The 12,717-nt window shown below is 42.6% G+C and overlaps 1 protein-coding gene across 1 annotated transcript in view; it reads left to right on the top strand.

The window, feature by feature from the left end:
* Positions 1–12,117, top strand: part of ANKRD33B (ankyrin repeat domain 33B) — a 49,701-nt gene extending 37,584 nt beyond the window's left edge. The window contains exons 3-4 of the mRNA XM_069005899.1: positions 4,334–4,474; positions 11,184–12,117. Of these exons, the coding sequence (XP_068862000.1) occupies positions 4,334–4,474; positions 11,184–12,034 (992 nt within the window). The 3' untranslated portion in view covers positions 12,035–12,117. The remainder of the gene's footprint in view (positions 1–4,333; positions 4,475–11,183) is intronic.
* The last annotated feature ends 600 nt before the right edge of the window (positions 12,118–12,717 follow it).

Genomic DNA, 12,717 nt, shown 5'->3' with positions numbered 1-12,717 from the left:
GTCTAACCAGCATGGGAGAACAGTAGCCAACAGGCTGCATGAAGTTTCAGAGTTACACACTAAGCAATACAGGATTTGAAAAATATAAAAGTTAAAACCTAAGGCATCATCGTGTATGGCCAGACCCCAAGGCGGAGCTGGATGGGAAAAAAGGTGTGGTCCTGAGGAATTGTTCCTTGTGTTTCTTGCATCATTCTGAGGTATGAATAGCAAAAGAAATGACGGAGAACTCTCTTCACTTGTGCTGAGGAGTTTAAAACCCACACTTGACTAGGCCATTTCATGACTGCCCAGATATGATGTTCAAATATGACCATCAGCTTGAATTAAAGAGGATTAAATTAAAAAACAACTAGAATCTCAGAAAATGAGTGAATTCAATCCCTCATATTACTTTTGATAATTTGAGATTCTCATCCTCCAACAAAAGTATCTAGGGCTGAAGTTCTGCATGGGCTGACGAGAGAAAGACAGGTTGGAGGGATCAGTGAAAAGCCATACTTTTGTAACAAGCTTATTAGTATAGAAAAGTAACAACAAACAAAGTTCTCTGCTTTGCGTGTAAATTTCACATTTGACAATTGGTCTGTTCATCTGCTTTCTCAATTTTTCCTATTTCTTATATCCCTTTTCAAAGAGAGCTTGCCTTCCAGAACTGTAAATGCCTTGCAGTCTGCAGCAGGTGGTGCCCAGAAATGGGTGGTGAAGCTATTGAAGCAGAAGCAAAATCACTAGACATCATTGCAAGGACAATGCAGAAAAAAATGTGAGATTGCTAGAAACAAGCAATTGAAATTAGATGTGGAAAGAAAGGGAGGAAGGAGAGTGACTTTAAAAAAAATGGGAAAAGAAGGAAAATTACATTTTTTTTCTCAGTTCTCCTGCTGATGGGGACACAGCTACATCAGTGTATAGTAACTGGCATGCACTGGTGTTCAGAGGGAGTTGTATTTGCTTACCAAGTATAGATGTTTTATGGTACAGCCATCAGTTTGGGGCAAGGCTGTAGAGCTGGGAACACAAATTGGAAGTTATCCCAGTTACTGTTTATTAAGAAAGACATGAGAACACAAACACCTAAAACACCCAGAGGAAAAAGCATTCTGGGTGTCCTTGGTTCCATCCATCTGTGAGAAAGCGTTCACTAACCACAGGCCAAACACAAGCATTTTGCAGGTACAATTCAGGAGTGAAACGTTATTTGACAAAGCATCTTCCTTACTATGCAGCTTATACTTCTGCCTGTGTTACACAAATTATTAGGCAATATTGTTATCATTATAGGTCTTTCCTTTGTGGCAGCAATTAAGTGAATTAAGCTATTACAGACATCTGTGCTGATCTCTATATATGGCTTGCAGGGAGAAGAAGTGTACCCTTAGCATGCCAGTTCTGGTAGGAGATAGAGCTGGCTTACAAACAGCAAGAGCCTGCTTGAATTCAGTATAACCAAACTGGCTGAGTCCAGGCTTGTTTATTTTAGAGATGCATATGGCTTGCACAGCAGACTTTGCATCACAGGAGACTCATCCAGTTTACAATTTAGGTACAGGATGCTTGTTAACCCAGACACAGGAGAACCAAAGCAAACTTTATGGTCTTAAATCAAAAGTGTATGTCAGGGTTTGAACTAAAACTTGGTAGCTCTGAGTTTTGCTTTGCATTTGATATCTGTTTGAACTGGAAATCTGAAGCAAACCTCAGAGCACAGAATATCCTCCAGATTAAAATTGCAGTGGTTTTCAGGAATCCCTGAGACACAAAACTTCTGAGAATCACAAACTTCTTAATTTTCTTTCTTATTTTACTGCTGATAATTTTTTTTGTCTCATTTGAGGCCTTTTCTAGTCCCCTGGAGAGTTTCGGTTAAGCAAGATCTTTCAGGATTAATTCTTAGGATCACCCCAGATTTGCAAAACATCTCTTACTGTAATTATACTTTTGGCAAAGGGAAGAACATCTTTAGTGATGTAATAACTGCTGAAAAATCTTCCATTTTATTATTTCTAGTTGTTTCAGTTTGCCTCTGTTTTTTGTGGTCAAAAAGCAGTATTTCAACTGTTCCAAAGCCTTCATGAGGACACATGCTCTACATCACTGAAACAGAGAGTGTCCTGCAAAACAATTTGGGCACAAAGATTCTCCCAGTAGCAACTGATTCCTTGCTAGGATTTGATTTTATGCCAAAAAATCAGTAAAGCTGAAGCCTCTGTATTGAGTAAGCTGGACCAGGTCACCTGATCCTGCCCTGAACCCAGTTCACTTTGGCTTTGTTCAGCTTGTTATGGTTTGCTGAATTTTTATATTTCATTCTCATTGGATTGCTCAAGGTACAGGGAGCTATTTATTTGCTTTTCTCTGACTTGGGAGTTGCTCGTCTGATCTGCACTATCTCTAGATTTGCTCAGGTTTCATGAGAGCCTCCAGTTATGCAGAAAGGTAACACTCAAAAAAATTATAGGAGAGAAAGTAAACCTGCAACACATGTTAAATTAATTGGTAAAGACTTTCTTAGCCTGCTTTTCAAAGTGAATGGAGGACTGTGTTGGTACAAAGTGGCTGCTGATGAAATCTACACCAGATGTGACGCTATAGACTTTTAAATTGTCCTGTATGAATTATAATCTGCTTCAGTAACATTTCTAGATGAATTTGAATGGCATGCATTACAGAATAGTCAGCTGGACTGCAGAGTGAGATGAGAGAATATTTTTACATCTCCTACTAATTAAATTGTGATTGTTGCAGCTGCCTGACAGACGGCATTATTTTATAGAGCATCAAAGCATCATAAAATGATTGACAAGTGGAGGGAAAACTGTTTTGAATGAGTCATTATGGCACTAGCTATTCGTCTGATAGTCCAATTATAAAGATTTGATGTCTTAATTGGTCTTCCAACCATTTAGCTAGAGATGTGTTCAGCTCCTCAGTATAGCCTTGCAGACACCAGTTATCCTGGCATACAAGGCACATGAATGGCAACAACAGTTGCTTTTAGAAACAGAACTTAAATAATTCATTTTACTACCAAAACTGAACATCAGTTCCATTTTCCAACTGCAGGAGAGTAGACAAGTGGCTTTACACTGTCAGATGGAAAAATAAAAATGTGGGATCCTACACAAAATATTCCTTTCTCTTGTATCAGGCCTGACATGGTTCATTAGCATTATTGGCTGGAATAACTGTGTGCAATCATCACTTTTTAATGAAGCACCATGATTGTAAGGGTCAAATTTACCAGAGGAGGGAAAAAGCTGAACCTTTGCAGTCAGTTCCCCCAGTGACGTGTCTTGGTTTGAGACAAATTGGGAGGAAACATCTGAAATGAACGTGTCCTTGAATAGAAGGCAGGTTTCAGCAGCCCCTCCCTCACCCAGGTTCAGAAAGAATCTCTGGAGGAAAGTGAAAAAACCTATTTATTTATTTAACAAGCAAGGTGCACTCAGGTACAATGGGGAAAAAATGAATAATGTTAGGTAATAAAACCTCTCGCTGTGAAGAAGACCTGGTAGATTCAGAGTCCTTTCTGTAGGTGTGGCTCTGCTCTCTCCGGAGCTGGGGTGTGTCATGGGCCCCTCCGGGCTGCGGTGTGCGGCCTCCCGGGGATGGTGTTCCGGACCGGAGCAAAGCTGAACAGTTCCAGTTTGAGAAGAAGAAGCCACAGTCCCAGGAAAACTCCTCCCTCAGCTAATGAACGAGAAGCTAGCTAAAAAGCAAAAGAATACAACTCTCTTCCCTGCTGCAGAGCTGAGCGCTGGGGACAGAGCACGAGGGAGTTATCTGTGTTTTTGAACACAGCTGCCGAAGGAATTCCACCACCTTTCCCCCCCATCTCTCAGATCTGGCTTAAAGGGACAGAAAGGCACAGGATTCATGTCTGGGCAATAAGCAGGCAATAGAGGATCCAGCATCATAAAGTCACCCCAAGACAAGATGGAACTTCCTTCCATAAGCTGTAGGGATTTCCTTTGTAGTGCTACTCACTGAGTCAAGAAACCGGGGCCCCTTGCAACCTCAGAGTGACCACCTCTGGTCTTCAATTATTCCCTTACCTTAAACTGACTTTTCAGAAAGGAGAGCAACTTGAGAGAAGGTGGGAACCCATGTTTTCCACCTCCTATCCCAGCATTCTGGTCACAAGTCAGGGCCACTTAACCCTAAGGCTGATGACTGCAATGAGTGGAAGAGGACACTAAGAAAAGAGATCTTATTAATTATCTGCATTTTCCAGTTATCAGACCTGCAGGAGTAAATTTTTGGTTTATCCTTGAAACAGAACCTTCATTCTGTGACGTATTGTTTTTCTGTTTCTTTTGTTTCTTTAAAGGGCACATAACCATTACAAATTATTTATTGAACTATTTTCCCGGGCTTGATATTGAGAAGAGGAATGCGTTTGGATTCACAGCACTGATGAAATCTGCAATGCAGGGCCGAACGGAATGTGTGAAAGCCTTGGTGATGGCAGGTATACAAAGTGTTTTGCTTCTTCTTTATCATCCTCTAACTAAATACTAACAACTAAGAAGAAGAAAACTGGCTCTTGGGGTGCTTCCTCTGAGAACTGTAGTACAGCCTTCCCTGGAAATGGGTGCAGCTTTTAAATAAGCCATAGTCAAGGCAGTGAAGGCACGTGCTGAGGGAGCACTTGGTTTGCCTGTACAAACTCGCCCAGGAGCTTTCCTAGAACTCTCAGGGTGAGACTGATTGTCCCCAGGAGAGTTTGGGGAGCAGGATCATCAAAATTTGTAGAACAGGAGTTAATGAAATCCATGACACAGCTGGGAAAGGCTCGCAGGGCTCTTGCTGCCAGCTCTGTGTCTGACAGTGCAAGGGTGGGACCAGAGCCAGACCTCCACTTCTGCCTCAAACTGTGGCAGGGACTGGAAAGCTTTGGGGTCTCAGGCTCCTGTCAGGAGAGTTGGATGTAGGGGCCATATGCCACAGGGAACACTGGTGGGAAATTTGGTGACTTAGGATTTTTTTAACGCCTCTATAGCTCTGAGTTTGGTCTCCAGGCTTATGGGCAACAGGGCACCAGCAGGTCTTGTCTCTGCTGCAAGGAGGGAGCCGAGGCACAGGGAGTGAGCAGGTCTCTCTCTGCCCACCTGTCTCTGTTCACATCTGAGAACAGGAATTACGTTTCTCACTCTTGGCTCTTGTCTGCAGTTGAGTTTCCAGCTGTATTGCACTGCAAGTGAAGGGGTCCTGGAGAGAAGACTCAGAAGACCTCTTGAGGGGCAGCAGCCTCTACAAGAGCAGTCCTAACATACAGCATCTTTCAGCCACAATATTGCATGGGGTTTTTTTATATGAAGTAACTGGTATATAAACTGGTAGATAATAATTAAATAACTAGCTTATATTAGTATATATTCTTGTTTTTCAGTTGCAAATATATGACACAAATTAAATATTATGGAAATAATAACAAATGGAATGTGAGTATTGTTAGTGTCTAGATCAAGAGTCCTACAGGTCCATTTCATTGAGGAAGATCTTGAATAAGGAGTTCATTTCAGTGATTCTGCTGTCACAAGAGTCTAACCCCTCATAATCAGAATATTTTAAATCACAGGCTTTTATCAAGCCTAGTGATATTACTATCCTTCATTTCATAATATCCAGTTTCTAGACAGATATGATATTATTTCTGTGTCATTGATACGACACAGAAAACATGATGTGGTAACTGGTGTGTTATTTTCTGCTGGGTTCTGTAGCCTCTTACACTGGAACAAAGGCTTAGGAATTGGATCATTCATTTTCGAGTTAAATTTTTATGACAAAAATTTATGAAACTGCTGTCAGAGCTCGAACACTGCTAGAAGCAGATGCACTTTCTGGACTCACACATACTTCATGAAGATGCTAGTTCAGAATTTTCTAATGTGTGTTATAAATCTTCACTTAAAATGAAGCTTCAATCCTATGATTTTCTGACTTGTCAAATTGGTCTTACGGTGTCATGACCTATTATTATCACTAGAGATCTGAGGGAAGCCTGTTCATTCTGTTTGGGTCACTAGAAGCTGTTTCACAACCTTTCAGCTATGTAAATAACTCAGTACTTGTTATTCTGATTCTTACACAAAAAGTATCAATATCAAAGTTCACTGCTGTGGTTGCTGCCTCTGGCATCTGAACAGCCACTTCTTGTTTCCATGATTCATAAGAAAACATAATATTGGGGAGAACAAACCTTTGGCCAGCCAGAAAATGGCTTTCTTTGCCTCCATCTTGAGTTTGCCTAGAGGAAGTTTTATCAGCCTGTTTTTGCATCAGAGATAGTGAGGATATCATCCACTGACTAAAGATCTGTAGAGTTAATATACTTTTGATTTTCTAAATTGCAGTTTCGGTGAGTACTTGCAGTTCCTCACATTTTCAGCTGAAAACAGGGGCCTTGAAGGAAGTGCGGTAAATTGCGTGCACCCATTTTAATATCTGAGTATTTTTGAGCACTGCACAATCTGGTGACATGGAGGGAGGGCAGGAGGGAAATGCTCACTCAGAATGGATTTAGAAGTAGTTTGAGACTTACAGGACACTGAGTGGCTGCTGATAATGAAGTGCTAGTGTGCTGAAGAAGGTAAAAGAAGTTGTTACTAAAAGATTTGGTGAGAAAATCAATTTGACAAACAAACCAGCAAAATTCTATATCAAAATATAAAAATGTATGGCAACATAGAGGGGAAACACCCATAGTCAGCTGTGGGTCTACTTGCACAGCTACAAAGCAGTTATGTGCGTTTAGAAAAGAGTTACAGCCAGGAGGTTTTTAAACCCAGTATCTGTTCAGAGGCTTGGGTAAGACCTCTGCTGATGGCCAGCTACTTATGGCAATGCAGGAGGTCAGTAAAGCAAAATAACTCACCTTCCTAGCTGCCTTAGCATGGTTTTAGCACAGTCAGATGGGGAAAGAGGTAACAGCAATGTGTGACAGATGGTCGGAGCTGGATTGCCAGTGACTGCTCTTTCTGAAATTTGAGTTCCTGGAGGGGGGCCAAGGTCAATCACTACAAGATTAAGGCACTCTGAGACACTTGGCCATAATGTTGCTCTTTCAGAGAGAGTCTTTGGAACATGCGAATTTGCCGTTCATGAGTGCACAGCGGGTGAAGGGTGGGCCCGGTCTCCCATCGGCAGTTTGTCACAGGCTGCTGCGCTGCCAGCACCGCGCCACTGCCAGCGCTCATCAGGAGAGCCAGCCAGAAATGCTGGTTGTTATTCACGTGTCAAGCCCTGCTGTAATCTCCAGTGTAAACTCAGTGCTGCTTTAGTAGTGCTGTTGGAGTGGCCCTGGATCTGGTGACTGGGCTTTAAACACCACACATAAAACGGGCTGGTAACAGAGCCTGAGCCACCTCAGCCCTTGTCTTTAAACTCAAGATGCCAGTTCTGCATCTCAAAAGGACATGAAGTCTTAATAAAATAGGATATTTATATCCTAAAGGAGCACGTGTATTCAAACTAACTGTGCTGAAAATGATGTTCAGGGCAACTTTTAGGAAAAGCAAGACAAGTGCAGCATTCCTGAAAGAAAACTTGTAGGCTATACTTACACTGAAATGACAATTGGTTCCGTAAGACTGCTATCATGTTTACAAAGGGACATGACTACTCGTGTCTGTTCCAGATAAGGCATTCTGCTGAATGACAAGTTTGTTCAGGAATGTCTCCTGATTTGTGCAGAAAATCAATAAAACTATGGTAAATCATGCTTTAGAAGAGATTTTGTGATACAAGGTACAAAGTCAGCATTGATTTCTGTTAAAAGGTTGGGATTTCAATACTCTGTAGTATTGTTTTCTGAGATAAAGTTTCCAAAACACCTGGGGACTCATCTGTCAGGAGTGGGCTTCTCATCAAAGGGAAGTGAGCCAAGGGTGACAGGAAGGCCTCAGCACCAGCCTCATCAACAAAGGCGGTCCTTTAAGGAACATGGCAGGGCTGGTGAGAACAACCTGGATCAGCCAGCACCACAGGGATTGCCAGGCAAGTCCATGATGATAAGGACAAGCCCATAGAGACAAGGTGGATCTGAGGTCAAACACGAAATTAACTCTGTGAGTCAGGGTCCAAACCAGGAGGGCACATGGCCAGGCACAGGCACAGCCCAGACAAGGACCAGAGGTGAGTGCAACCCCCAAGCAAAGGTGGGGAGCCCCCAGTGAGCACTTTCTCACACTGTCCTTTTTGAACTACTCTGCTCCAAGGTCTCACAGCTACACCATATCAGAACTGGACTGACTTTTTCTTGAGGATAGTGCTAAGCAGCTGTCTGTACCTCTTGCTTGCTTACAAACTGAGAATTAAATTTTGTGTTTGAAGACAATTCCTTTAGCTGCTGTTATTCCTGTATTAATTCCTTGCCTGTTATATGTACACCAAGGAAACAACTTCCACACAGTTTGCCACAGTCAGCTCTTTCGGGAAGGAGTTCAGACCCAGGCAAGTGTTAAGAAGGGACCAGGGAAAGAGGCTAACCTGAGATGGGACAGATTCAAGGGTAGGAAGCTTGGGTAGGGAAGTTCAAAAACAAGTTAGTGAAGCAGGAGGTCGTGTGTTTGTACATCTTATTCCCTCCCCTCACTGATTTATCTGTAATTTCTGCAGTCATGAACTTCATCAAGCCCTTCTGCCTTTAAGACCTTGAAATCCTTTCTTCAAATCCACGGCTGGTGAACTCTTTGATTTGATTGACTCTTCCTCCTCTTTGGCTCCTTTCTGCCTTCCAATCTGGGCCCCATGCTTGACTCCCTGCAGTGCCCTGGTGCTCTCTCTGAGTGGTCCTTTCTGCAAATTTCACTTAAATTAGACTTAAACTGTGATCAGCAATATTGCTTAGGGTGTCTCCTTCCACACCCATTCTTGTTCTGTATCTCCAGCACCCTCTCTTTAGGGATTTTCTCAAAGACTTAGGAATTAACTTAATAGAGTTAAAATTGAGGGTTTTATCACTTTCCCCGTGCTCTCTTTTTCCCTTTATTTTCCTGTAATGACAAAACATCCTTTGTGGGAAAGGGTGTACTGAACCCATTACAAACTGGTTTGTGGTTGCCTTTCCTTATTTCGAGTACTCCTTATTCTAGTTTGAAATGCTGTCTCCAAGGTAATCCACCCTGAAAAAAAATTATCATGGTATTCTCTGGCCTTTTCCTCAGGTCTCTGGACATCTTGCAAAGCAATGGGACAGACTGTCGCTTTTGTGACAAAATCCGTGTAGGTCAGTTTTGTGTTTGCTGTTTGAAAATGGTCCTTCATCTGGTAAAGAAGCCCTTCAATAAATTCAAAAAGCCCTTTAAACTCTTTCAAGAAACCCAGAAAATATCTGCAGGGCCAGAGATATGAGTAAACCATGACTGAACATTGCAGAGCTCAGTATGTTGAAGGCAGCTGGGCAAAGAGCCCGTGCCTGTCGCAGGGAGCAGACCTGCTGAACAGTCTGCAGACTGGAGCGTGCAAAGCTCCCTCTGAGATCTGTCGAAGTTCAAAGGCAGGATATAAAACAAAGGATTTTCAGCTTAAGAACTTGTCTGCCTGACACCAGGTGTTCACTCATTCTATTGATTTCATTCATTCACCTTCATACCCATACACTGTAAAACATCAAGATGTGTGTGCCCAGGTGGTGTGCCCAGGATCACTTGGATGCAAAGCACAGGATGTGGTGCCAATTATCAAGTCCTTGACACATCTCTGAGATTCTATTTAATTGGTGCCATCAAGCCAGTTTTTGGACAGGTCTTTTGTATCCTTTAGCACTCACCAGCTGTAATCTGTTGGGTTTTTCCAACAGTGTCCTGCTAACTTCAGCTTCCAAAACCACTTGCTGCTGCTCATTGTTCTGCAGCAATTCTTCCACAGGTGCACTCTGAATTGAGCTTTCTCTGTGAGCAGGGCTGGGCACATGCCACCCTCATTGACAAATGCCCACAGTCCCACCCTAACATCATGGGAGGACTTCCCTGCAGTTTTCTGGTTGCCAAGGGATGTGGATATGGTACTAAAGAAGTTGTAAAGGAAACCATAGAGTAGACTAGGATGCCTGCTTCTCCTGCTGCTCTTGTATCCTCTCTTCAAGCATCCAAGTGCCCTGGAGGAGGAGTGTAACTCCACTTGAAAACAAAAGAGTGAAGAACAAGGGCAAAAGCCAATGGGTCTTATAGGAAGGTGGAGAGATCAAAAGGAATGCAAAGATGGAAAAGGATGCAGATATATAAGAAAAAAAAAGAATGGTGAGGGGGAAAGACATCAGAATTGGAGGGATAAAGATCATAAATTGGGAATGGGAGGAGGATAGGACACTAGAAACAATTTCCTTCCAGGAGATAACACTTCAAATGTCTAAGCCTCTGCTGTGTAGCCTGTATCCCAGCTGCCTCTTATGACTGGTCTACTTGGCAATAGCAGTGTTTTGGTTAACAATTACTTCATTTCCTTAGGGCTGGTAATCTCAGGTAGATGAGAACAGCTGCTCTGGGCTCAGACTGAAGGTCTATCTCACCCATTATCCACTCTCTGATATTTATGGAAACTTTCCTTATACTTGATCACCCTTGTTACCATCCTCTCAACATTTCCTAATTCTACAGGGTCCTTTTAGACGTAAGAGAGCATGAATTGCACATTTGTTGTTTTGTCTATTTCCCCCCTTTTTGCTATTTTTTTCCATTTTTAATGCTTTTTAAGAAATTCATTATATTTTATTGGCTGTTCTTACCCCTAGTGAGCAGTGAGTGGATATTTTCATGGAACTTCTGATCATTAACCTAAGATCTTTCTTCCAAGTGGCAGTGACTGGTACAAAGTCCACTATTTTATATGGGGAGAATTGTTTCTTTCCATATCTGTAACTCTTTCCCTATGAGCTCCCTATGAATATTAAAATGTCAGTCAAGATTAAATACAGGTAATTTTTTCATTATTTGTAACTTAAAGAGAATTTCATATATAAGTCTTAATGTCTTTTACCTTGTTTTAAATAAATAAGGAGTCCAGAAAGTCAGGAACCTGATCTGTCCTTAATTCCATGTTTATTTTGACAGAAATATTATTGTGTATTTATGTTGTATTGCAGGGGTCTGCCGAACTCACCTCTGATCACAGCAACAGGAGTGTGGGTGGTTCAATTAATTAACACTAATTGTTTTTCTTTTTTTTTTTTTTTTGAGGGGCAAATGTTCATGCAACTGACCCAAGCCGTGGATTGACTTCATGGGAATGGGCTTGTTTCACAGGAAGATCAGAGTCTGCCTTGGTCATGCAGAAGCTGATGGACAGGCCATGCCCAGAACAATTTTCTGATCAATATAAACCAGAATGGCCAAAAATGAAGGAACTTCTTGCCAAGGCTGCAGAGCCAAAAAGCTGTTTGCAGAAGGTTTCTGAGTGTGTAAGGGCAGCTGTCTCATTCCGATCTTTCTATGGCCCAGAAGAGGACGGGGTCCTTGACCACATGGTGAAGGTGACAACAAGCTTGGGAAGTCCCTTCATTGCTCTGGCATGCCAGACTGTGTGCCCAGGCAGCCCACCTTGTGTGGGGAAACGCAGACTGGCAGTGCAGGAAATCCTCAGGAAGCAGAGAGCAGAGGAGATCCGATTTCACGACAAAGATCACATCAGCAGCTATGAGAAGCTCTTTCAGAACTCCAGAGTCACAGTGATCCCCAAGAAGAAGGAGCGTCGAGCCAGCCTGCAGCCCATCAGCATTTCAATGTCCCAAGTGAACGCAGTAGCCACGAGGAAAGCAAGCCTCCTGCCGCTCCATCTGCTTCGACGGAGCAGTGTCCGGCCGGGATTTGTCATCCCCAAAGTCCGTGTCAGCAAGGCTCCCCCACCCACCTTCCAGCCAGAAAAGGCCAGAAGGAGGAGCAGTGCAAAGGATGACCCCTATCTGCAGATTCCCAAATGGAGATACAAGGAGCTAAAAGAGGAGCGGAGGAAGGCAGAGGAACAGGAGAAGAATAGAGCAGCAGAGGCTCAAAAGCCGAGGCAGGTGTCTCCTGCCCAAAGCAGGACCTGATTTAAAGGCAGTTGCTGAGAAGGTTCTTGAGCCACTGAGTCTTGTTATCCTAGCAAGGTAACAGACTGCCTGCCTTCGTGCATGCCCACTGCTCATGGAGCTGGAATACTGAGCCATGGCCTTTAAGGAGCAGAAATACAGCAAGGGCTGTGCCACAGCATGTCTGATGGTGGAGCAGGAAGGTATTTTGAGGTGGAAGACTTACTAAGTTTACCTGTCTGCTGTTGACAGGAAGTTCTTAGTGGTGCAGTCCTCTTGTGGATTCCTGTTTTTCTAGCTCCAGGTGAATGACTGAGAAAGAGCTTGCAAAACATGTGTGTGAAAGGATTGTATTTTGTGTTTGTTCATTTTGTAATGGACAAATTAAGGAGCTGTGTTTTTGACACTAGACATTCCTCCCTCTCCTTCCTTAGGTAGACATATTGCAAAGGTTTATAGTAATAATTAAAACTTTAAAATTGATCACAGTGTTGGTTGGCAGTGAAAATCCAGGTCTACAATTGTTTTGGATATACTAAGCACTTTATTTCTATTCCAGTAAACAGATTTTAAGTACAGGTATTAAACTCTACAGGTCTGTACAGTCTGTATGGATGCAGTTCTTAATGCTATTGTTTGCTCTGTTGAATCTAAAAAGGGCTTAATATAAAATATCTCTGCAGTTGAGGTACTTGCATCTTCTG

Source organism: Aphelocoma coerulescens, chromosome 2 (genome assembly GCF_041296385.1).
Source record: "Aphelocoma coerulescens isolate FSJ_1873_10779 chromosome 2, UR_Acoe_1.0, whole genome shotgun sequence".
Taxonomy (NCBI): Eukaryota; Metazoa; Chordata; class Aves; order Passeriformes; family Corvidae; genus Aphelocoma; species Aphelocoma coerulescens.
Note: the sequence above shows the minus strand (reverse complement) of the source record. Positions and strands in the feature narration are given on the sequence as shown.